Here is a 27202-nt window from a genome sequence, read left to right as displayed (position 1 = left end):
CATGTTTTGTAAGAGGTTTTTGGGTTTTTTTTTTTATTATCTAAAAGTCTAAAAATGTACTCATATTAATGGGCTATATTGAAGTGTGTAAGGAGTGGTGTAATGTTCAGATTGGGGTATTTCTCAAGAGTGAGGTTTTGTTTGATGTAGACGTGTGTTTTGCCTGCATTTATGTCTGGGTACCACTTGCATGCCAGAAGGTGGGGTTAGATTCCCTGGAACTGGGGTTAGTGAGCCATATTGTCAGTGCTGGGCATCAAACCTGGGCCCTCTGAAGAGCAGTCGGTGCTGTTAACCACTGCAGTATCATTCCAGAGCTTAACTTTCTGGTCTATTTATTAAGGCATGTTGATTGTCTGCTCTCTGTTCTCCTCCCTGCAACCCTCCCACCCATGCGTTTTGTCATAGTTCACGGTTGCTTTTGTACTCTCGGGTCTTTTGCTTCCACGTGACACACAGCATGCGATATTAATTTTGCTGTTTCTGGCTTTTATTTTGCTTAACATGATGCCTTTCAGATCCATTTTACCACAGATGATGGGTGACATGATTTTATTCTTTTTATGGACAAATAGTACTTTTGCATATATAAAACTACATTTTTTTTTCTAGAAGAGGATCTAGTGATAAGAAATATTTAAATTACTTATCTGCATTAGGACCTGTCTGTCCCTTTATGTTAAGTAGTCTTCCTTGCTGAGGACAGGGATGTCTTATTCTGTTCTTAAGCTTCTTATGGGGCTCACTAGTTTGCAGTGAGATCTTAGGTCCAGATATGTCTAGCAAAAAATGACTACATGCAGGCCCAGTTTCATCCTGCTACTAACAAGCTTTCTGTTAAGGAAACTGTGAAGGCAAATCCATTCACAGGAGTTATAAATAAAATACCTTGGAGTAAATTCAGCTGAGGTTCTGAAAGACCTCTACTGGTAAAATTACAAAGCAGTGAAGAAAGTCACTGGAGAAGTCCCAAGATGGAAAGACTTCCCATACCAGACAAAGAAGTTTGTAGACTCAGTCCAATCCTTTGGGGAAAAAAAAAATAAGAGGAGCATCCTTTAGAGAACTAGAAAAATCACAAAATTCATAAAGAACTACCAAAAAAAACTCGAAAGGATTGCAGGATGTCCTTGAGTTACAGTGGCAAAAACTTTATGGCCCCAGAGATCAACCTTCATACCCCACTGGTGTTCAAAGCATGTTGACCCAGGCACTGTTTCCTTACTTTCATTGGTGCTTATAAACTATGGGTTAAGACCTAAAGGTGAGATGCAGAACTATTAACAGGAACGCAGGAAACATAAGACGCCAGTGGGGGGAACCAAACTTCAGTGGACACGTCAGGAAGACAGGTAAGTGAGAGCCATTTGGAGATGGAGTGTTTGTGTGAGTGAGCCCTGTGCTGAGAAACTGCCCTACAAACAGAACTGCATTCGAAGTTTTAATGCCAAAAAATAACTACAGTTTATCAGAATACCGGGAGGAACTATACATTGTCCAGGGTAGTGTTTCTTCAGTATTCCTTAACTAAAAGCGATACGTACACAAGTCATTGTAGTCAGAATTAGTAGTTTCTTGGCTTTCACTGGAAAGAGAGCTTGAAGAGCCATTGTTCAGAAAAGGAGATCCTTTATGGTTATATGCCAAACATGGAATCGGGTGTCAATCTAGTGAAAGGTTGTTTTGTATAAACATTTTCATAGTAATTAGAACCATCATAATATGCTGTCCCCTTTGTTTCATCTTCATCTTCACGGTTTCTCTGTAGGCTTTTCTGTATTCGCTGAAGCTTGACGTCTACAGAGAAATATAGTTAGGACAATGCCCTGCTGGGTGTGGTGGCAAATACCTTCAGTCCCAGCACTCAGGCAGATGGACCTGAGTGTGGGACCAGCCTGATAAAAAGCCATGTTCCAGGACAGCCAGGGCTATGTAGAGAAGTCCTGGTTCAAACAACTAAAACAAACACACACACGTTTTACTCTATAGTCCTTCGTCCACACTTAGAGCACATGTCCTTATTGTGTTTTAACAGAAACTCTAAATGCCCCAATCTCTGTTCTACTTTAACCACTGTTGTCTCTACGGGGCCTGAGTTCTAGGTATGGTCTACTAATAACTGCCTGTGTAGTTTGGGGCAATCATTTATGTTCTGTAAGCCCAAGTCTTCACTATAAAATAAAGACAGTGGTAGAGCCTGCTTCACGGGGTGTGCCCCCATAAAGGCCAGAGGATGATGTAAGGTGAGCGTCTCTCAATTACTGCTTTGTCTTATTCCTCTGACTGGATTGTTTATTGATTGGTAGCTATGGTGACTGGCCAGTGAGCTCCTGGGGTCCACATGTGTCTGCTCCCTAATGCTGAGACTATAAGCGCCTGGCCTTTCTTACAAAGTGCTTCAAGCTTGCACGGCAAGGTCTTACCTACTAGTTAGACCCTGCCTGGTTGTATGAGAATTAAATGCGATGGTGCATGCTGTTTGGAAACAGTGTTTGTTATGAAGTATGGCCATTTCCCTCTGTAGATCTGCTCTGGATATCCCCACAACCTTGTGTTTTGAGACAGTGTCTCTCTCCTGTAACTCTGGCTGTCCTGGGAACTTAATTATAGTGATCTGCCTGTCCCTGCCTCCCATGGGTCTGGCCTTCTTTGGCCTCTTGAATAGGTAGTGTGTATTCTAGTGCTACCATCTTTCTTCACTATTTAAAATAATTTTCACCTAGCCTTATAAAGGGGATAGTTGGAAAGAGCAAATCTTCTACCATAACCCTTGAGAACTTAGTAAATTTATGCTGTTTCCCTTTTTGTACCTGCCATTTGTGTTCTTTTACCTACCGGTGAACTCTTTGGGGTTACTGTAGCAAGGCTTTAACCTCCCTGCCCTTTATTATAGAGAGAGTTACCGAAAATTCTTCTATAGAAGGACATTGCAATGGTTAGTCTTGACTGGCTGTTAACTTGACTCAATCTGGAGTCAACTAAAAGCAAGCAATCCTGTAAGGAATTTGCTTGATTAATTGAAGTGGAAAGGCCCAGCTTGAATGTGGGTGAAATCTTTTGGTGGCATCCTAAATAAAAGAAGGTGGGAAAGGGAAGTTTGCTTTGCCTGCTTGCCTTCATTTTAATGGCAACTTTATCTGCACTGTTGCTACCTTCTTTTGCTGGTTCCAGAACCAGCTTCTGCCGGTTTCTAGCATGTCCTGAAGACCAGCCACTCTCCAGGCGTTCAGTACTGATGTTGTACCCAGCCCCTGTGGAACATTCAACCACTGGACCCTCAGATCATACTGATTAGGCCAATCTAATAGATCACCGTTAATCCCCAGTGCAGAAACTGCTTGGTGGGTTTGAGGAATAGTCGTGGGTCTGAGAAGTGAAGAGTTTGAGGGAAAAGAAGAATGTGTTCGTGTAAGCATACCTCGTCGACTGAGATGGTGTGTGGGAAGCTGTATATTAAGGTGTCCGACTGCAGCAGTGTTTCAGCTGTGGACCCTTAACCTGCTTCCGTTTAAAGCATAACTATAACTCCCTAACAGACTGGCCATGAGCGAATCAGACCTTATCAGAAAATCCTGTAACAGAGCCTGTTCCGTATGTTTGCTTGAAAACTCAAGCCCATTCTTCACTGTAATCGCTAGAAGGTCACATTCTCTGTTGTATGTGAAATGGGCTCAAGGATTATCAACATGGAAGCCAAATGCAGAAGTTATGAAAGGCAAGCAGGTGGTTCGGTCTGGGTGGTAGCAGTGAGCAGAGTGAGGGAACAGGGTAATGAAAATGACAGCTCCTGTCAGCGCCCAGCACTAATCTAAACCCTGCTTCACAACAACACATGAGATAGGTATAGATACTATTTTTATTCTTGCTTTACAAATGAAGGAGTTGAACTACTTAGCTTACCCAAGGTCACAGTTAGTAAACTGCAGAACTCTAACCCAGATTGCACAATGTAACCTTACATAGCATAAAAACCCTATTTTCAAAAGACAGCCCTCTACAAAAAGGTAAATATGACCTGACAGTCATTTATACCCATGTATGTACACAAAAACTCTTGGTGCTTAAAGGTAAGCTCCTTGGACAGATTGGTTCTAATGCTTTGATTCGGTTGGGAATCATGTTCAACCGCTAATGGTCCTTGTCCCCAATTGGTTTTTAATCAATAAAGATGCCAGCAGCTAATTGCTAGACAAAAGGAGGGTTGGTGAGACCCTTGCATGGGCTGGAACTCAGGAGGGAGGAGGAGGGGGAGATCGCCATGAATTGGGTGGGATATAGATGGCCATAAGAGCAGGAGATAAAGCCAATGAGCCATGGGAGAATTTGGGTGGGTGGTCTCTTCCCTGATTGAGCCTGGGGTAGCAGCGAAGGTTCAAGAGTACCCAGTCTTTGAGGTAGCCAAGGCATTTTAAAATTAACTGGCATGTGTGTGTGTGTGTGTCTTTCATTCTCAGATCCAAAGATTCCCTAGGTGGGTGGCTGGACGGTGACCTGCCAAGAGCCAAAGTAGCATAGCCCAAACTCAGTGCTACTGACCTATGTGCAGATAAGAAGAGCATCACTTGGATTCATACAGATCATATAAAGCATTGCTAAAACTCACCTACTTTGGACTGAAAGGATTGCTCAGTGGTTAGGAGCACTTGATGCTCTTCCAGAGAGCAGCACCCATTGTAGCAGTACATGTAAGTATCTGTAGCTCCGATTCCATGGGATCCAATCTCCTCTTTTAGCCTCCACATGCACTTCATGCATAGTGGCACACTTAAATGCAAGCAAAATATGCATGCATAAAAACACAATCACTTACCTTTTAAGTTAGCCGAAGAGTTGCTTGTAGCCGTTTCTCTCCAACTTGCAATATACCTGCAATATATGGGCATTAAGTTGACTTACTACTAAATAATAAATTAGCACATCTTAATGGTGACATCTTCACTAGTCTTGATGTTTGATTTTCATGGCTTTACCACCTACCTCCTAGCAGGTTACATGCTTCTAAGGCAACCTCCAGGACATAGAGTTACAAGAGATTAAAATGGAACCCTCTAGGCATGGTTCATTAATTTCAGTACTCTGAAGACAGGATGACACACAGTAAGACCTTGTCTCAAAATAAAATAATGGGGAGCCTTTTTAAAACAAATTTATCTGTAAGTATAATCCAGATTTTTGAAGCCTTTCCAAGAAATTATTGACTTAACCAAGTTTCTTGTAGGGAGAAATGCCATATTCAAATTTTCCCCACACAATGTGTCATTAAACCAACTATAAACAAAGATGACAATAAGGGAGACTGGAAGCCAAAAAAGCCAACAGAAGCAGCTGTGTATTCCTGCCGTAGGACCAAGTTGCTGAAAGATTTGATCTTGCATCAGATAATTTATGTCTGGTCAACACTGCTAGCATCTTCTCAATGATCAGCCACTTCACCTTAAAGGGCTTCTTGTCGGAGGGCTGGAGAGATGGCTCAGTGGTTAAGAGCACTGACTGCTCTTCCAGAGGTCCTGAGTTCAAATTCCAGCAACCGCATGGTGGCTCACAACCATCTGTAATGGGATCTGATGCCCTCTTCTGGTGTGTCTGAAGACAGCAACAGTGTACTTATATGCATAAAATATACATAAAATAAATATATTTTTTAAAGTTTTTGTAACGGTCTATTTTAAAACTTTGCCTTTTTTATACATAATTGGAATGAACTAAGTACATAATTTGGAAACATCTAAGAAAAAAATGTGGGTCTTTGGTTACTCACCATTTCAAAGTGTCTTCATCCCATTACACGAAGACTCTAACAGTAAAGACTGCAGCACAGAGGTTTGTTTACACCAGTGTCTCCACAGGCACAATAACAAAGACACCTCTGCCTCCTCTGGTTTCTTGTGTTCTGTCAATGCCTGACAACTTGATTCTTCCTGTCCCCTTTCCCTCCCTCTTTTCCCCAACTTTGTATTGATTCTTTGTGAGTTTCCCATCATGCACCCCAGTTCTGCTCATCCCCTCATATCTGCCCTCTGCCTTTGCAACCTCGCCCTCAAAAGATAAGGAAAACAAAACCACCAAAGCACAGAGAGCATCTCACTGTGAAAACTTCAGTGCGTCACAGTGTGTCTGTCTGTCTACACATCTTCACTTGCAAATGTTCATTGCAGTGAGTCATCAGTCTGATTAAAGGCCTCTAGCTTCTGCCACACCATCGATATTAGATCCCTGCCAGGACTCTTCCTGTTACTGTGTCATGAGATTCTGCAGCTTTGGATCATCAGGACTGGCCCCCTCACGTGCCCCAAAAGTTCATCAAAGATATGGAAGTTGGGGTGAGCCAACTCAAAGCTCTGGATCTGGGCCTGGGTGGTACCTGAGCTGGTCAGCTGCTGGTTCTTCCTTATTTGCACCACAGGGTCATGTCTCTGTCCCTGCTTCAGCTAGGCCACCGGGAGGAAGTGGGGCCAGCTTTCCTGTTCTCACACTAGTGCCTTCACTGCCAGGGCCAACACCCCTCTGTTGCCCAAGCACTAACTCCGTTTAGCATCTCCTGTTTCTTTACCATCTTTATAAATTTTTCTCTTACAATACAATATCCACAATTCTTGTTGTAGCCGGATATATGTTGAATATTTTTAACAGCTTTCCTGTTTTAAAATTTGTTTGCTCTACAATCCGTTCATGAGAAATGTATGGTTTGGAGATGGTTAGTATATTCAGAATTGTACATTCCTCACCGCAATCAATTTTCAAACACTACACTGGGGAGACACGCAACATCCCTTGTCTATGACCTTCCTATAATCCCAATTCCATAGCTTCGGGTAGCCACTAATATATAGTGCCTAACAGTTTCATTGACATCATGGCACACACCAGCATTTCAATGTTTTACTGCTAAGTAAGGTTATGTTTCGTGGACATACTGTGTTTAACTTCCTAATCATCTGATGGACAGCAGAGTTGCTTTTTTTCCCCTTATTATGAAATGTTTCTGTGAACATATATTTTCATTTTTCTTTATATCCACTTTGGCATGGAATTGCTGGGTTATATAGCAACGTTTGATAAATTACCAGACATTTTCCAAAGTGATTGAGCCACCACACGGCCCTCCACTCTCAGTGCTCTTGCCAACACTTGTGACCAGCTGTGCTTGTCATTTGAAGTGGTCCCCCACTGAGCTTTTGATTGGCACTTACTGTATTGAAAGGCCTAATTTCCACTGCACAAAACTCTAATCATACCTTTTTTAACGGCCATTTATGTTACTGGTACAGTCTTTAATATCTAAAATGACTAGGCCATATTAAGTTGAAGCTATTCTTTACATAATTAAATCTTATGGTCTTATTCTTGATTCTAAGTCCCAAAGTAAAACAAAGTAGACTTAGTTAGGCATAGCTGCTGAAATGTATTCTTTTGCCTTACTAGAATTTTCTTTGCTCAAGATCAATTTTTCCTTTTCTGTTGAGACAAATAATATTACTTTTGAAGGTTATGTTCACAACCCCAAGTTCCAACCTACGAGCAGAAGATTTTAGAAAAATACGGGGCTTTGTCTCCTAAGGATTGCTCTGTGCTTACTCGTCAAAGTTGAGTGTATTTGTCCAGTTCAACACTTCGTCTACTTCCCACTCCATCACAGAATCCACACCGCCATCTTCAATACTCTTGATTAGGCCTTTTGATGCTTTGTGAATTAGACCTAGAGTCTCATGGTCTGATGCCTTGGCCTCCAGGCTTCCCAGGTAGTACCTAAATCAAGGGACAGCAGTGACCCACATTTATTGCAAAAAGTGATTAGCGGTAGACACAATTGATAAGTGTCGTTGCGTATATTATATATTTAAAGAGTGGTTAAGAGCACTGACTGCTCTTCCAGAGGTCCTGAGTTCAAATCCCATGGTGGCTCACAACCATCTGTAATGGGATCTGATGCCCTCCTCTGGTGTGGCTGAAGATAGCTACAGTGTATTCACATACATAAAATAAATCTTTTTTAAAAACAATCAACTCACAATGTCTGTTTCTCAGTTCTGCAGTCTGGACCCCGGTCATGTCTGCTTTTATGCCAGTGACCATACCGTGATTACAATCGCTCTGTGAGCCTTGCTCAATTCTGTTTGTTTTTTTTTTTTTCCCCCTTCAAAAAATACCATGTATTTCTTTACTAGGACTAAGTCATCGACTTACATTTGCCTCATCCACTCAATTTTTTTAATTTTTCTTTTCCTTTCCAGATCCTGCTTTCTCTTCAGTTTGGAGAAATGAAATTCACTTTCCTTTGTGTTCTCTACCACTTCGCTTTCGATCGGCATCCAGAACTGTGGCAGGGAAGGTAAGTATACACAGAATTAACATACCGACCCGGAGGGTACCTCTCTAGACAAGAACATGTTGAAAAGAATATGCAAGAGAGGAGCAGAAGAGAAGACAGACCTTTTCAAGGTAGTTCTCATTATGTTAGGGGGTCACACATTCCAGAAGCAAACGTTACAGCCACGTTGACAAACTACTTGTGTTCTGAGGTGTTCCCTCAGTTCTTGGTGAATGAATGGACACTACTCTAAGCATGTCTGTCTCACCTCACCTGAACTTACCTCATCCCTCCTAGTACTGCTGGATTTTTAGGACTCTAATCCTCAGGCATGTGTCCACCCAGAACAGAAGAGCCTGTGCTAAGTCCTCCTAGCTGATTATCTTCCCAGTTCCAATTTATCCACTCTCCTCACAATACAAGTCCTAGACAGCGTTTGCTGTGTTTCCCAACACCTTGCCCTGTTGAATCACTTGCCACATGCACTGAAGCCTGCCCTTGACTGTCTCTATCTAGTACAGGCATCCTCTGTGAGGGAAGGACTATGTGTCTTCTTACATCTGAAACTAGCCTAACACAGGACAGACATCAGCAAAGAACTAAACCACCTTGGTCATTTTAAACATCTGAAACATTTGGAGTATAAGTAAACCGCATTCTGTAGTCTGTGTTTGCAGTATAAGGTTAGCAGAGGGTAAATAAACATGCCCTAGTTTCAAACCTGATTGTTTGGTTTCAAACCTGGAACAAGGTCCGACCAAGACTGGGGGCTGAGGTGCACATTTTACATACCAAAGGAGAACCAGCTTCCAGGTTCTCCCAGCATCCTTCAGTCCCTACCTGGCAAACCCTGCCCTAACCTTGAACTTTCCAGCCCAGGGGCTGAGCTGCCCCCCACACTCCCCAGCTCCTCCTTACATAATCCAGACATTCTGGCCTCTCCTCTTCTCCTTTCTCTCTCCTCCCCCATCCACCTTCTTTCCACATGGCAACTTCCCTGGCCATGGTCCTTGGGGAACTGGCCCACCTGAGAGCAGGTTCCCAAGAAACCTGCCTTTGATATAATCAAATCTGGTTTAAATTGGCTCATTTTACCTGCGGCAGAGAAATAACCTATCACCGATTAACGATAACTGTAGGAAGGCAGCAAGATGGCTCCTTGTGTGAAAATACCACTGAAGCCTGGTGGCAGGGGCACGAACTCAGGAACCCATAGCGCAAGGAGAGAACCAACTCCTGCAAGTTGTCCTCTGACCTCGGCATGAACGCTGGAGCACATGATCCCACACTTGCACACACATACACTAATAATTTAAATAGAGAAATTGTTATCCTTACACAAACAACCCCAGAATAGCTAAGTTAAGCAAATTCTTTTCAATTACAATTATTATTTTTAAAATTCAAGATGAATTTGACACACAAGATGAATTTCTAAACATCTAAAATAAAATGACCGCCATTTCTTACTCTATAGGAGACGGGCCTCCAGCCGTTGTTCTCTACGCGGCGGTACCAGCCGCTGTTGTCCTCCACCTGAGGTGGATCATCTTTGTTATGAGATGTGTATCTTGCTGGAAGCTTTGTGTAGTCTCTAGGGCTGTTGGCACACAGATCTTCAATATGTCTGTGAGTAAAAATTTTATAGTATATCTCCGGCGGAAATTTAACCTGTGGATGGGAGTCCAAAGCATCATTGTAATAACAAAAATGGGTTACATTTTTTAAATTCTTTTAAACTCCAGTAGGTGTGCTTTGAAAGTACCAGATAAGGGCTCCAGCCGAGGAAGCGGGCTGGCTCACTACAGCTCTTCTCTTCCAAATCCAGTTCTCTAGGCTCACCCTAACTGCTACAGAGCACCTGCTGAGGCCCCCTTCCCCTACTCCCCCCTCTCCAGGGAATTGCACAGATCTTCCCCTCCTAACTCCCCTCAACCCCACTCATTGCTTTATCCCAGCCCCTAGTTCAGTAGGAATTCCCACGGGACTCCCAGGCCACTCAGGCCAGGGAAGCGGTGGGCTATCTCTACCTATCCCTCCTCTCCACTAAATCCAGCCCCACAGTGTCATTCCTGGCTCACGGATCACCTGTTGCATCCTCCCCTTTGTGACCCTTCCACCAGCCCATCTCAGATGGATCACATAGATCTTTACCTCCTAACTCCGCTGCCATACCCCCCCCCCACACACACACACAGACACCACTGCATTAGCTCCTAACTCCAGCAGGTACTTCCTGGGAACCCAGAGACCACTGACAATCTTCACCCCCTTCCTCCCTCCAAGCCCAACCCCCCCAGTCTCATCCCCAGCTCTGTAGCAGACCTGCTGTGGCCACTGAATCCTTTAAGAACCAGAAAGGGCAACAGAAACCAAGAAACAAAACACCCACCCAACAAAGAAAAGACTAGGTATCAGCACCTAAAATTAAAAATCTTCTCAAACCAAGATACCCAGACACCAGCATAAAAATACATTGAATAGCCAAGTACAATATCTCCCAGAGCCCAGCAGCTCTGCCATAGCAAGTCCTAAGAAATGGAATATAGTTGAATCACACTATATTAAAGTAGTCACTGTGGTCTTCCTTCCTTCAGGCTCATCTCCATTTCCATCCCTGCAGTTCTTTCAGACAGGAACAGTTATGGGTCAAAGTTTTGATAGTGGGATGGCAACCCCATCCCTCACTTGATACCCTGTCTTTCTGCTGGAGATGGGTTCTACAAGTTCCCTCTCCCCACTGTAGGGCATTTCAGCTAAGGTCCCTCCCTCTGAGTCCTGAGGGTCTCTCGCCTCTCAGGTCTCTGGTACATTCTGTAGAGTTCCCCCACCTCCTACCTCCTAAGGTTGCCTGTTTCCATTCTTTCTGCTGGCCCTCAGGGCTTCAGTCAGGCCCAAAAGGGGATCCAGCTCAAGGGGAGGCCCCAAGACCTGACACCATTACTGAGGCTATGGAGTGCTCACAAAAAGGGACCTATCACGACTGCCCTCTGAAAGACCCAACAAGCAGCTGAAAGAGTCAGACGCAGATATTTGCATCCAACCAATTAATAAAAATGTTTGAATTAGGGAAAATATAGAAGAAGCTGAGGAGGAAGGTGACCCTGTAGGAGGAGCAGCAGTCTCAACTAACCTGGACCCCAAGATCTCAGACACTGGACCACCAACCAGGCAGCATACACCCGCTGATATGAGGCCCCAACACATATACAGCAGAGGACTCTGGGGTTGAGGTTTAGTCAGAGAAGATGCACTAAAGCCTCAAGAGACTGGAGGCCCCAGGGACTTTAGAAGTGGTAGGGTGGGTCGGATGGAGGCATCCTCATGGAGAAGAGGGATGGGGAGGAGGTATGTGATGTGGAACAGTCGGAGGGTGCACCAGGAAGGGAATAATAAAACCTGGAGTATAAAAATAAAATAAAAAGTCACTATGACTGGCAAGAGTTATTAAAAAAGAAACGAATAAACCCTTTAATCTATGGTAGAAAACAGAAAAACAGTTCAAGACCTGAAAATGAAAACAGAATCAATAAAGAAAACACAGATTAAGGGAAATTTTGGGATGAAAAATTTAGGAGCTTGAACAAAAATCCCAGAAGCAAGCCTCATCAACAGAATACAAGAGATGACATGGGTAACTTGGGCAAAGAAAATGTCGAATCTAAACAGTGTCAGGCACCAAAATTCCAGATCTGGGACACTGTGAAAAGACCAACTCTTAGGAATAATAGGAATCGATAAAGAAAAAGAAACCAGGTCAAAGGCACAGGAAATATTTTCAACAAAATCGTAGAAAAAAAAAAAAACTAAGAAAACCATAGATGATTAAGATGCCTATCAAGGTATAAGAAACATACAGAACACCAAATAGATTGGATGAGAAAAGAAAATCCCATAGGCACATAATAATCAAAATCACTAAGCATACAGAAAGAAAAAAATATTAAAAACTAAAAGGGGAAAAGACCAAATGACATATAAAGGCATGCCTTTTAAAATAGCACCTGACTAGTTTTCTCAGGTCCTTTTCTAGCACCAGTCTGCCTGCATGCCACCATGTTTCCGCTGTGATGGTAATGGGCTACCTCTAACACTGTAAGCCAGCCCCAATTGCATGTTTTCTAAGACTTGCCTTGGTTACGGTGGCTCTTCACAGCAATAAAACCCTAACTAAGACATATGAAGGTGATCTAAATGAAATCATCAAACAATGGGGAACACAAAGTCTTGTCTCGCCATCTCTTCCCAGCGGAAGAAGCATCCTGCCCAGGACTGGGTTATATGTGACTAAGCTGTTGACCAAAGGGGTACTATGGGAATCCCCAGACAACCCAGGCTGTTGCTAAGGGTTGCTCTCCACAAACTGACAAAAAAGCCCCCATTGCTGAAGAGAATGCCTATACAACTCACTGGACATGAGGGAGTCAAGCTGGTACCTACACAGGGCTTTCACCCCTAAGTTCAAGCATATCTGTTACAGGAAGGTCCTCTGCACAATACCAAAAGAAAAATTTAACCACCAACACAGTGCCAAACCTTTGATCTACAATACTGTCCTGCCTACAAGATACACTAGGGCAATGGTGGCACAAAGCTTTTGGGAGTGGCCAACCAATATCTTATTTGACTTAAGGCCCACTCCTTTGGATGGAACCCACATCTGACCCTCCTTGGATCACCAAGCACTTGACCCTAAATAGTTCGGGACCAAGGATAAACTAAATACTACTGATTTTTTTTTTAAAGTAACAATAAAATGGCTCCTAATGACTTTCAGCTAGACTCATAGGTCAGTGCCTTGATCAACTGTCTTCGGAGAAGCTTTGTCTTCACTGAATCCCTCCCCTTGTGTCTCAAGGAACTCTGTGGAAGAAGAGGTGGAAAGAGCCAGAGGAATGGAAGGCCTCAAGAAAACAAGGCCTGGGGTTACAGAGATAGCTCAGTGGTTAAGAGCACTGACTTTTCCCAGAGGTCCTGAGTTCAAATCCCAGTAACCACATGGTGGCTCACAACCATCTGTAATGAGATCTGATGCCCTCTTCTTGTGTGTCTGAAGACAGCTACAGTGTACTTATATATAATAAATAAATCTTAAAAGAAAACAAGGCCCTCTAAATGAACATGAACAAAGCTCGGGACTGAGGCAGCAGTACAGGGCTTCAGGGGTCTGCACCAGGTCCTCTGGACGTATATTATGACTTCCACGATAGTGTTTGTATGGAATTCCTGTGGATGCAAACGAGTGGGTCTCTGACTCTTCTTGTGCCTTCTCTTGGGCTCTTTGCCTTCTGTTCATTTTGTCCAGTTCTGGTGTGTTAGTTTTTATTTTATCACATCACATCATATGTTATATCATAGATGACATTATCCCTTAGAAGTCTGTTTTCTACTGATAGAAAGTTAGTGGATCCTGATGGGAGGGGAATACATAATGATATACAGATAATGTTTATAGAATGATCCATAAGATAGATTATATGAGGAAAATAATTGCATTTTCAAGAAAAGGGAAAAACCAACCAAGTAAGGACTCATGAATACTCACCCCGCCCAGTCTGAATCGGACTTGGACGCCAGCAGCAGCATCTAGGAGCTCTGCCTGTAGGAAAATAGGAGGATGTCCCTTCAGCATCCCATGAGCATCATTTGGCTATCTCTCATTCTGTCCTCTAAAAGTAGTCACTGGTGTTTACTGTTCACATTAGGTCAGGTGAATATGCTTCAAGTCATCGGATTTAAATCATAAAACATTTTTTATTTTTAATTATGGGTTCAGGTGCCCCTGGAAGCTGGAGTTGCAGGGTTTTGTGAGCCACTCAGTGTGGATGCTGGGAGCTGAACTTGGGTTCTCTGGGAGAGCAGGATGAGCTCGAACTGCTGAGCCATTTCTTCAGCCCTGAAATAATAAAGTGCTCTGACAGCTAAGGACTTAATGGACAGCTTGTAGGATAACTGGGAAAATTCTGCCAAACTCTCCTATCTGTGCAATAAATAAACACGGATCCTAAGTGAATGTGATGTCTCACGCCTTTAATCCTAGCACTTCAGAGGCAGAAGCAGAGGGAACTCAGAGTTCAAAGCCAGCATGGTCTACACAGTGAACTCCAGGACAGCCAGGACTATGGAGAGAGATCCTGTCTCAAAAGAATAAAAAAATAAAGTAAAATAAATCCAAATCCTAAGTGACTTGCTATTTGTAAAGCAGAAACAATAAGTCCTCAAACATATGACTTACATATAAAATATTACCTTGAGAGTAAATTCAGGAAAAAATATAATTGGTCTACTCAAGCTCAGCTAGATTGAACTTTCCTAACTAGCTTTTGCTATGTCAAAAAAGATCCAAATTTCTGTGAGAATTGGGTATAATAAATCTTTCAAGTGTTTTTTCCTAAAAGGAAAATGTGGGAAAAAAACTTTGACCCCTTTATCTGAAGACAGTTCACAACTATCTCCTTTACATTAGTTTAGATTAAAAAACAGGTATTATAGTTGGAAAATCTAGTCATTTTTCAGAATTTTCTCCTGTCTAAAATCTTTACAAATTAAAATATGAAGTATAAAATTCTGTATAAATATTTTATTTTTATTTGAATGGTAATATTATTCATTCATACATTTTTACTAAATTTTGGACAAAATTTTTGGTTCTTTTTTTCTTTGTTTCAAAACTGGGTTTCTCTGTATAGCCCTGGCTGTTCTTGAACTCAGGGATCTGCCTGCCTCTGCCTCCCTGAGACTGGAATTAAAGGTGTGCACCACCACCATCAGGCAAGGACAAGTTTTAAGTGTGTAGCTCCACAAAATTTTACACGTTTGTATATTCTGTGACTCTGTAAATCATAAAAAAAATCATAAACACTTTCAGCATCATGGTCCTGTGACTTCTTCCAGATGGATATCCTTTTTTAAAAAGATTTATTTATTTTATGTATACAAGTACACTGTAGCTGTCCTCAGACACAGCAAAAGAGGGCATCAGATCTCATTACAGATAGTTGTGAGCCACCATGTGGTTGCTGGGGTTTGAACTCAGGACCTCAGGAAGAACAGTTAGTGCTCTTCTCCAGCCCCCAGATGGATATCCTTAAAAATCTTTCAATTGTATTCACAGCGTTCACTGGATGCCAGTGCCGCCTATCCCTTGCTGAGCTCCAGCCGAAGAAGGGGGTAAGTAAGGAGGAGTATATACCATGGCTCTACCGGAGGTAAAGCACCCAGGAAACAACTGGCTACAAAAGCCGCTCACAAGAGTGCGCCCTCTACTGAAGGGGTGGAGAAACCTCATTGTTACAGGTCTGGCATTGTGGCACTCCGGGAAATTGGACGCTATCAGACGTCCACTGAACTAGATTTGCAAGCTCCCCTTTCAGCGTCTGGTGTGAGAAATTGCTCAGGACTTCAAAACAGATCTGTGCTTCCAGAGTGCAGCTGTTGGTGCTTCGCAGGAGGCTGTCGGGTGGGCCTTTTTGCAGATACCAACCTGTGTGCTATCTGTGCCAAATGTATAATTATGCCAAAAGATATCCAGCTAGCACGCTGCATGCTCAGAGAACGTGCTTAAGAGTCCACTATGAGGGGAAACATTTTATTCTCAAAAAAGTTTTTTTTTTCTTCTTCCTGTTATCAGTAGTTCTGAATGTTAGGTATTTTTCCCACGGGGTCAAAGGTACCTAAGTGTATGATTGTGAGTGGAAACATAGGGGACAGAATCAGGTATTGGCAGTTTCTCCACGTTCATTTGTGTGTGAAATTTTAATACAAATGCAAGATGTAAAGCATCAATGCAAGCAAAATGATTCAGTAAACACATTTCAAGAGTTTAGCTTTATAACAATTATAAATAAACCTGTTAAAATTTTCTTGACAATGCCAGCATTTGGATTTTTCTTTTAATAAGTAAATTTCTTATTGACGACAACTAAATGGTGTTTGTAGCATTTTTATCATCCGGTAGACACTTCCATTCACTCGACTTTTCTGAGTTGTCCTACACGCAAGTACATGTTCTTAATATTGTCTGTCTCCTGTGCTGTCCCTGTAAGTTTGCTATTAAAATACATTACTATAACCAAAAGATCTCTTTATCTTCACAGATTAATGTTGCCAGCCTTCAAGTTTCACACAAAAGGACCCACACCCTGTATACTATCGAGTGCCTGGCTTTTTGTTCAGCTTCAGTTTCTGATGAAAGTAAAAGACCCATCCACGTAGATGCACAGGTCATTTGGCATTGCTACTAATATTTCATCTTGGCAGCTCTTACTGTTGCATATTTGCTTTGTCTATAACTTGGGCTACAAACAAAGCTGCTGTGAGGACTGCCCGCACTTCTTGTCTTTCTGGTGGACTGATTGTTGAATTTATCTTTCTGGTTGAATGCTCAGGAATGGAATAGAAGAGGTTCTGGTGCATGGTGGTTGACTCTCTGTCACTGTTAACAAAATATTGCTGACTGGAAAGTCTTTTGCTTACACTTCTGGAGGCTGTGGTGTCAGCATCTACCGAGGGCCTCCCCCTGCTTTGGTGACATCATGTGCCACAAGAGCAAGGATGCTAGCTTGGGTTTCCCCTCCTCTTATAAAGCACCTGAAGGCAGGAGCTGATGCACAGGCCATGGAGGGGTGCTGCTTACTGGCTTGCTCACCATGGCTAGCTCAGCCTGCTTTCTTATACAATTAAGGACCACCTGCACTCCAGGCTGTCCCTGGCTAATCACTGCAACAACCATATTGTTTACAGACCTTCTTAGTCTGTCTCTTCCCAGATGACCTGAGCATATGTCACGTTGATAAAAACGACAACAACAACAACAAAAACCCAATGGGACCTGCAGCATCTCAAGGCATGCTTCCCAAAGTAGAAACTAATGTGCGGTGCTGTGTTAAAAATGAACATGCTTAGATTGGATGGAAGGGGTCGTAGGTGACTGGCAGACACAGTCAACTGGGGAATAGTTTGGTGGTATTAGCTTTGTGGTTATTCACGTAACTATTAATCTCTGCTTTCAGAGTTTTCAATATGTATGTAATCATTCAATAAAAAGTTTTTCAAGAAGCAAACATGAGAATGCTGAACTGGTAAGAAGATGCTGTGTTCGTCATAAACCTCTCACCTCTTTAGGGTTAATGAACCTCACTATCTGGCGTGGCTCCCCTTGTCTTCTTAGGTCAATCAGACTTTTAAAGTGCTGGAACACGGAGACATTCTAGAGATCAAAACCCAGATTTTATGGTTAAAACTAGATTCTCTGCTTTTCTAAGAATATCATCTTGAAAGCTTTTTACATTTATTTATTTATTTAGACAATACACAATTAGAGATCAGAGGACAAGGGTGGAGTATTAGTTTTTTCTGTCTACTGTGTGGGGCCCAGTAATAGAACTCAGGTCAATTATCCTGTGACAACCACCTTTACCCACTGAGCTATGCTAAGTAGTGTTGGATTTCCTACTTTTATTGGCTGTACACACAACTGCACAGGAACACGGATATGAATGGTACTGTAAGGTCTAGAGAAATGGGGCTTCAAAACTGAACACCTTTTAGGGAAAGCAAAAACTCCTCACTCATGTGGTTTGGCTGGAGCGATCAACACTTTTGAAGGCAAACTCTCAGACATAAACTCTCTTACCAGCTCTGTTTGGAAGGCTGATGCTATCCTGACATGAAAACTTCTCAAGGATATTACATGAGAGGGGGCCCCATTCACCCTCTCAGAAGGAGGGGTGCTAGATGCCGAAAAGAACCAAATTAACGGGTAGCGACATTATGAGGTGAGTGACTTCAGAAGATGACTAAGCAGCTAAATGAGAGGAACAAAGCAGTGAGGGAGGGAAATAGGGAAATACAGATGTTCGGGATGACAGTGTAGACAGAAAAGCATTTCCTCACCTTCCACCCCAGCTCCAAGTCCACAGAAGGAAGCTTCCCTTTCTCCTGCAGGAGAGGGTGGACAGGAGAGTCCCTGCAGACTCTTGTCGGCTAGGACATGGGCAGCCTTTGCTAGCAAAAAGCTTCATGGCTCTCCCAGGCTGGTGGTCTAGTTAGATAACCAACCAGCACTCTGTAATACTGGCTGACTTTTGGACAAGGACTTCATGTCTCCGGGCGAGTATGCAGACTGTTATAGCTGGCGGTCTCTGAAGACATTCACTGTTGTGTGAATTTGGAGTGTTCTAGGTGTCAGAAATCCCTGCACATCCCTCCCCCCTTGAGAGAAACCTACTGCACTGGCTTGTAGGGCAGCTTCCTTGCAAATGCAGCCTGACCTTGAAGACTCACTCTGGGCTATGCTAGTTGGATGCTCTGCATTGGAAAGGATAGAGTCTTGATGAAGAGCTTACGAACCAGGCTGTCTGTGCACTCGAATTCTGAGGCCCGGAGTGTGGCAGCTGCTTTTGGATTTATTAGAGCTTCACTTGAGCTGTAAGGAGATGCTGTGCTCCCTGCCGCTGGGCCATCCACATATGCTTGGCAAAGGGGCTTCAGCCACTGCTCTGTCCCTGGGTCTATATTACCATCGGAACGGCAGAAAGAAATGCCCTGGCTCCAGCTACCCTAACCCCTGTGTGTACTGACACTGGCACAGTGCTCTTCAGGCTCCTCAGCACAGTGGGAACACCCACAGCGAGCAGGCTTTGCTAGAAGAGTGTAACTGGGGAACACCCATCATCTGAGAGATGTAGCCACACCCTGAGTATCCACTCCTACTGCGGAGTCTCTACTGTACCTACAGGTACCACTACTGTCTCCACTACAGTGGGGTGTCTTTAGAAGTATCTAGCAGGCTCTCCCTGGGGGTGTACTGTGCCCCAAGTCATCCCTTACAGTTAAAGACACTGCAAAGAGGATGCTATGGTGCTCGGTAGAAACAAAGCCAATGTTGTCCGCTGTGCTGATGCTGCTAGACACATCTTCTGGAACAGACTACTTACTAAGAGGCGACTCCATTAAGTTAAGGGGGACACTGGGTCTGCAAATCTTAAGGCAGGAGCACAAGAGAGGTCTTTCAAATAAGAGACAGTAATGTATTGGGCTCCAGAGATCTGCAGGATCAATAGGCCCAAAATATTTGACGAATGTAAAGTCATGATCCAGAGGAAAGGAAGGAGATCCTTGAGTCGACAGACTGATAGTTAAGTGAAAATCTGTCTATGGGGGTCCCAAACTCCAGGGTGAAGGAAAGACAACTGGCATCATGACAGCACATGGAAGCATAAACTCAACTTCGACCCAATCAGCATCAAGCCATCAATAAAATAAAATTATGAAAAAGTATTCAGGAGAATTACCAAAATAAACACCAGGAGTCTCTACTTATCATTAATAACCTTAGATGTAAACAGACCAAATTATCCAATTAAAAGATTCAGAGTTGATCAGCAGATTAAAAAAAAAAAAAAAGACCAAATAATATTCTGCCTGAAACTTGTAAGAAACTTAAGCCACCGCTGAAGACACCAAAGGATGGGGATGGGAGGAGTGGGTGTGGTATTTAAAGCAACCTGAAGCTTAAAACAAATAAAAGCACAGATTTTATGGTTTTCAAGAGGCAAATGGTAGATTTGCAAGATTTGATTGATCCGATGGTGGTCTTGTAATCTGGAAACATCTGTACAACTTGACAAAACCCACTAGGCCAGTGACTGAAGGGGCCCATAACTGCAGGGTGCTCCCCTGTGGGCCCCAGATTTGGCACACACCACATCCAAACATCAATTTCCAAGCACAAACAAACACAAGGAGATATTTTATTAAGCAAGGCAAAGCTACAGCGTGGCTGAACTCTGCATCTGGCAGAAACCGCCGTTGATTTTGAGGAGGAGAAAGGGGATAATTCTGGTCAGAATGAGCTAGGATGCGTTGCTAAGTTCTGATTGGGTATCTTAACTGTGATAGTTAAAACGCTGATTGCTGTACTCTGATGCTTGGACCTTGTTGGACATTGGGAATCAGGCTCAGGAATGAGTCAGGCCTACCAAGGTGGTCAAATAAGGAAGCAGACCTCAGTAGATAGCTTTAGGAATGTCATCTAACAGTTGAGCAAGGGAGAAAAGGGGAAGGACAAAACCTGCAGGTGCCATGTTTGACATGCTCAGGCCCTCTAGAGAATTGCTACTTCATTGACGGAATTGCTACTATTATAAAAAGGAGTGAAGTCATTTTACCTCTTGGCTGTCACCCAACTTGATAAGTATAGTTGGAAAATTACCTCTACTTATGAGGCTGGTTCTATCCATGTTAGGAACACAATAACTGAGCAATGCAGTAGCCCAGATAAAATATTCCATTAGGCCATAAGATCTTCAAGAGTACTCAATAAATATTGGATGAGTAAATGTAACTTTACCACTTTGCCACAAATGTGATGTCTGAGTCAAGAAACAAAGAGTATCATAGGTCAAAGTGAAGGGGACAATTAGTGATACATTTATGGGTGTTATCTATTGTCAAAGCGTCTGACCCCACTCAGGAACTTAATAGAGCCAGAGGGATGGTTTGGTCCATAAAATGCTGTGTAAACATGAGAACCCATGTAAAAAAACTAAATGTGGGTGGGCGGAGGTGGCCCACACCCTTAACCCCAGCATGTGGGAGGCAGAGGCAGGTGGATTTACAGAGTAGTTTACAAAGTTTGGTCTATGAGTTCTAGGACAGCTGGGCTATACAGAGAAATCCTGTCTCAAACAAACACACACCAAAACCAAACAAAACAAAAAGCTCAATAATAGGACACTCATAATCTGGGATCCAGAAATGGGTGGGTCAGTGTGGCCTGCTGGGTAATCAGTATGGCCTGCTGGGTAATCAGTGTGGCCTGCTCGTCAAGTTACAGGCTAGGGAGTGTTCCTGTCTCAAAAATGAAAGTTGACTACATCCCTAGGAGCAATGTCTAAGACTTATTTGTGGCCCTCCGTGTGCATGCGTGTATAGCATGTCCACACTTACCTAATATGTGTACACCAAAAACTTGTTCTAAGAAGAATGTAAATGTTTTGAAACCTAACAAAATAACTTTGGAAGCTGGAAAGTGAGTGTCTAACTTCAAGGGAGGTACAAGCACGTGTGAATACACAAAGAAACGACTGAACTGCACACTTTATGTTAACTCTGTGAAAGGAAACTTTCCTCTCCAGGGATCAGATAAACTTACAAGGAAAGTTTTCCAGGCCTTCTGAATGATTCTTGCAGCTACTTCCTGCTCTGAGTAATCTTGGGGCTGTTTCACAGACATTTGGAAGTTCTGAAAGAAAAGCAAGCAAAGTGGAGACCTTGAAATCATTGTATATGCTCCCCTATGACACTGTATCTGAAAAGGAAATAAAGTTGTCTAAAGGAAACAATGAAACGAGACTTGGTATTTAAATGATACTGCAGTGTTTTCTATCAAGGACCTTGCATGGGAGATTTTTCAAATAAAATATTTGTATATATTATGTATATGTTGTTCAAGTGCCCTCAGATGCTGCTCAGGGACATCATATCTCTTGGGGCTGGATTTGAGATCGACTCCATGTGGATGCTGGGAATCTGAACTCTTATCCTTATTGATATGATATATAACATCCTGCCTGCAGGCCAGAAAGGGCACCAGATCCCATCACAGATGGTTGTGAACCACCATGTGGTTGCTGGGAATTGAACTCAGGACCTCTGGAAGAGCAGTCAGTGCTCTTAACCTCTGAGCCATCTCTCCAGCTCAGCAGTAACAGTCTTAACTGCTGGGCTATCTCTCTGTTCACTTATTAGAAGACTTTAATATTTGTGTACTGGACTAAACTTTAAGATTTAAGGTCAGATAGTAGCTTAGGAGCCAGAGTTGTGCTCCATCAAAGTCTTTAAAACCATGACCTTTACACATGTTGTTGTATGACTTAAACAGCTGTAGCCACAAGCTTTCCAAGGCCCTAACCTAGAACTGAGATCGATTATAGACTTTAACTACATTGTCCCCTTTATGTATCGTGCCTTACATTATTTAGAACATGAAGCTTGTACTACCGAGGAGCAAAACAAAAATCACCATTTGTACTTCACAGTTTTTATTTGAACTGGAGAGAGTAGTAGAGAAATCAAGAGACACATTCTAGTTCCCAGTCTCTTCCAAGGCTTCCAAAAGCCATGATACAAGAGGTGGGTGGATGTCAGGTTGTGCTACTCTGAGGGTGTTCTGTGGATTTATGTCAAAACTCGATTCTTATGTTAGCATATGAGATACAAATGAATTCAGGGTCTGGGGAGAAAGTTCAGTGAGTAATTTCTTGCTCTGTAAGCATAGCAATCTCAATTTGGATTGCCTAAACACATACACACAAGTAAATGTCAAGTTCTTTTCTTTTGCTTTCTTTATTTTTTAGAAAGTCTCCAGTGATGGCTGCACTTGTACTGATCATTGAACCTTCGAGGTGGGAAGAGGGAGGGCTGGGGTGTGTCTCAGCGACAGAGTGCCTACCCAGCACCTCCAGAAGAATCACAAAACAACAGCAGTAATAATAACCATAATGATAGTGGTGCTGGGGAGATGGCTCAGTGGTTAGGAGCACTGACTGCTCTTCCAGAGGTCCTGAGTTCGATTCCCAGCAACCACATGGAGGCTCACAACCATCTGTAATGGGATCTGATGCCCTCTTCTGGTGTGTCTGAAGATGGCTACAGTGTATTCATATACATAAAATAGATAAACCATAATGATAAAGAAGACACTAGGGGTTAACCTTGCCCATCTTCTCCCAATTCCTGAGGCTGTCAGGCTGGCCCCAGGAGTATCTGCATGGTGAAAACTGCCAAATGTTTTAAATCAGTATTATTTTTTCTAGTTGACTTAAGATTTAAGGCTAATATGGTGATGTGTTAATGATGCAGATTAAAGGTATAGCGTGCGCATCACCAATCCATCATGAATACCACAGCTGTACAGACATGATCCCGAGGAACAGTGGCTCTTTGTGAAGGGAGAAAGGAAAGCCAAAAAGCCTCAGCTAATGTACTAATGGGGGGGGGGAGGAGAGGGGGAGGAAGAGAGGGGGAGGGGGAGAAGGGAAGAGGGGAAAGAGGAGAGGGGGAGAGGGGGAGAGGATTCACCATGTAGCCCAAGATGCTCCCAAACCCACAGCCTCAATCTTGAGATTACCACAGAGGAGCCACAGAGGAAAAGACAGGTTGTTGAGGAATTGGAAAAGTAGGCTCTGGACTGTTATGTTGAAGCAGGCACACATTAGCCAGAAGATGAGGCTGGATTCAAGAGGGCTTGCCCTTTTAAAATATGAGGCACTAAAACATGTGAAAATGTTGTTAGGGAGGGAGAAATCAAAGGCTCAGGAGAAGGTCAAGAATTTGCACAGAGGGATGAAGCCGTTTGCTATGAGGCCTCTAACTAAGCACGTGGGAAATACTTCAGTTCTAAGCCACAAGGAGCACAAGTAAACTATTGCTCAGTCAGGACTTTAGTGCACCCAGGGGCGAGCTGCCAGTTAGGGCTGCCAGCCTGTGGTTCAGAGGAGCCCTTCCAAGTGGATACACTTGTCGGGTGCTTTCCTTCAACTCAGAACCTGTTTTCCCGTTCTCTTCACTAAATTTCATTTTATTTTTCAACAAATGTGTCTTCACGATTTTGCTTTTTCTCTTTACCTATACATCTTTATACCGAGGGTCAAGAAAGAAACCAACAGAAATCCTACTCATGTGCCCTTTGGAATACTCCCTTCATCTCTAAATATTTTAGGGAGAAAATCTAAAGCCACATACTGCATTTAACAGTGTGGAGGAATCCGGATGCGGGAGGTGGGCTAACAATACCCCCAAAGCTGCAGCCCCTGAATTAGGGAGAGGCCGGAGTAGGCATTGGTGAGGTCAACTGCTCCAGGAGAGAGGTCTGGGGAATAAAACGTCGGGAAGGATGGCATCATACTAAGATCGTGTTTAGGGTCTTTCTGCAGATCAAGATCAGACCAGACACCAAAGGAGCTGGGAAGAGAACATGTCCCTTGACTTGCCATTCGGTGTCGCTCTCCGTTGTTTCCTTGGTAACGACGACTTGGTCGGAAATGACTTAATAGCTTCTTCCCTAGCAACCTTCTTAGGCCCCGCCCCCAACCCTGACCATTCTTCTCAGTTCGACGTAAGCGTTAGTGATGAAGTTGGTTCTGATAGAAGTCACTCTCTCTTCCAATCTCGGTACCACAGAAGCAAAGAACTAGAGAAAGGAACTCAGAGGGATTTCCGACATGTGACATGGCTTTGTGCGGCCTCAGTCTACTGCTATTTCTAAACGTTAAGCTCCTTAGCCGGACACAGGTTGTAGATAAGAGGACTTCATAGAACCCAAAAGCATACTGCATATTTAATGTGTGCATTATTTACCCGAATGCTGAACATCCTGCATGCCTCCATTTCCTCAATATCACAGTGTAACAGTGTAAAAAGGAAGAGTATTCTGACCTGCCCACTTCTTCTATGTTCTTGCATGGAACAGAATCTGTGAGGAAGATGAACTTACAGGAAAATATTTCCCTTATATACTAAACGTATTTTTACAGGGGGAAAAAAATCCCTGTAGGAAATTCAGTGACAAAGTAGTGTCAAGACCTTCAAAATTCTTACCACAGGTTCCATAACCAGGGCCATGGGTCATGTAGCTGCTGCCATGAGTGGAGAGAAGTTCTTGTGTATTGCAGAGATGCAGGACACATCGAGTGTCAATTTAAAAACCTATGGCTTAGGCAGGAAAGGGGAGGTGAAACATCCTGGGAGGCAGAAAGGATTCTGGGATAGAGCTACAAGCGAGATCAGCTTGGGAAAGATGTAAGGAGACAGACTCAGGGAACCTGAGCACAGGCTGCCATCCGTGTGCCAGAGTGTGAGTTAAAATAACCGGGTTATGTAAGTTATGGTCTAGTCAAAGAGCCAAGCTATATGGCCAAGGTAATTGCAAATATATTTTTTAAAGATTTATTTATTTATTTATTTATTTATTATATATGAGTACATTGTAACTGTCTTCAGACACACCAGAAGGAGGCATCATATCCCATTACAGATGGTTGTGAGCCACCATGTGGTTGCTGGGATTTGAACTCAGGACCTCTGGAAGAGCAGTCAGTGCTCTTAGCCGCTGAGCCATCTCTTCAGCCCCTGCAAATATATTTTGAGTCTGAGTCTTATTCCTGGGATCATGGGGCTGGGGGTCAGAACCAGGCACAATTTCAACAGACATGAGTAAGTTTTAATACTTTAAATAATTGTGCCTTTTAATCTAGAAAACTGAGTTCAAATGTTTATATTAAATAAAATTAAATTATTTGTTTTCTTCCCCCACTAGTGTTTTCTTTTCAAGACAGGGTTTCTCCATGTAGCCCTGACTGTCCTGTAACTGCAAGGGGAACTGTATCAGGGGGTCCCACAAGCCCCCTCCAACCTTGCAGACTGGGTGTTTTTAGGCAGGGGATTGTGGGCTGGGGTTAGGACTTTCCCTAAGTCAGTCACAGTGGAAATTTTTATAAAGCATGTCTTACAGGTCACAGTTGCCCTCAGCTGACCCACAGTCACGCTGTTTGTCTTTTCTTCATTTATACACAGTGTACCTGGGCACCTGTGTTGCTCCCAGTTGCTAATGTACTTCCTGGGGTTGCTGCTCTGGGTCTTGGTTTCCTGAATTCTCTTTCAGTAAACAGCTTCCCTTTTAACACCTCTTTTGTGTCTCAAAAGATAAATGCGCTCACTACCCCTGCTGGAATCCTAGCACCCACACGGAGGCTCATAGCTCCCTGCAACTCCAGTTCAAAGTTGGGGAGGGGATTATAACACCTCAGTTGTAGGACATTTGCCTAAGGGCATAACAACCCCCCCCCCCATGCTCTTCCACCACAAAAGCAAAAAATCCGAACTCAAACACTCAAAGCACACATCAAAGAAAGTTGAGAATCTGGACCTTTCCCACAGTGCCCATATGCATTTAGAGAAGGTGCCCTCCTTGGAGAACTTACATAGTTCTTCTTAGAGCCACTGTGCCTCCCCCTCAGGCCCCATGGCTACGCCAAAATTGCTTGAATTTCTTAGAACACTAAAGTCAGTAAGCAGACCAAGCAGAAAAACCCCAACAAATCTATTCAGTTGTCAGGAATCTACCAGAGGCAAACGGTGTTCTGGGAACTTCAACTGGCGCTCTGACTATTAGCATTTATAAGAAACAGAAACGGACCTCGAAAATAACTTGATTATCTACAGCCTAGTCAGCTAGTCAGTTGCTACAGCTCATTTGCTGGCTAATTAGCTACAGGGACTTTTGCAACAGGCCCAATCAGGTTAACTACATTAGGCTCTATGCTTACCTGTCTCACTGGGCCCCGTGCAGGCTTCCAAATCCAGGAGCTCCCATTAGTAACTTTTGCCACAGCCGCAGAGGCAGAATATTTGTTTATATTATTCCTTTTGTGAGGCGCCATCCCACTCCAGACTGGTTCAAACCATGGGCTCTGGTGAACTGCCCCAAAAGCTTCCACCCCATTTGCAGTAATTATTAAAAATATATGGCTTATCTCTTTATTGGCCCCCACTTCTTTTAACTAAAAACAAAACAAATAAAAAAAAAAAAAAAAACCAAGCTTGACTTGATCATTAATTCTGTATACCATCTTTAAAACAAACAAATATCTCTTAATATATTCCCTAAACAATACTGTAAAATCAGGACTTTAGTCCAAAGTATTTCAATCTGTCCTTCTCTCAGTCTGGAGCGTCGGATCTTTATTTATTAATACCTTCCTTAATATGCATCTGCATTCACTCTTCTGGTGGACAGACTTCTTAGTTTCGAACCACGGGTGAAAATTCCCACGTGATTAGGGTGAATTCTATACTCTCTTAAACAAACTTGACTTTTTCGGGGGCCGATAA

The 27202-nt window shown here is 43.1% G+C and overlaps 1 protein-coding gene across 1 annotated transcript; it reads right to left on the bottom strand.

Annotated features, from left to right (window-relative positions):
• Nucleotides 1-1636: 1636 nt before the first annotated feature.
• Nucleotides 1637-21545, bottom strand: LOC308431239 (protein MFI; the record flags this gene model as incomplete). Its single annotated transcript, XM_080930599.1, has 8 exons — nucleotides 1637-1797; nucleotides 4811-4866; nucleotides 7576-7746; nucleotides 8185-8315; nucleotides 9779-9979; nucleotides 13854-13907; nucleotides 17424-17516; nucleotides 21465-21545. 8 exons carry the CDS (start codon nucleotides 21543-21545, stop codon nucleotides 1637-1639), a joined length of 948 nt encoding a protein of 315 aa, XP_080786725.1.
• Between the last annotated feature and the right edge of the window lie 5657 nt (nucleotides 21546-27202).

Source organism: Micromys minutus (assembly GCF_963924665.1).
Source record: "Micromys minutus genome assembly, chromosome: 16".
Classification (NCBI taxonomy): domain Eukaryota; kingdom Metazoa; phylum Chordata; class Mammalia; order Rodentia; family Muridae; genus Micromys; species Micromys minutus.
Note: the sequence above shows the minus strand (reverse complement) of the source record. Positions and strands in the feature narration are given on the sequence as shown.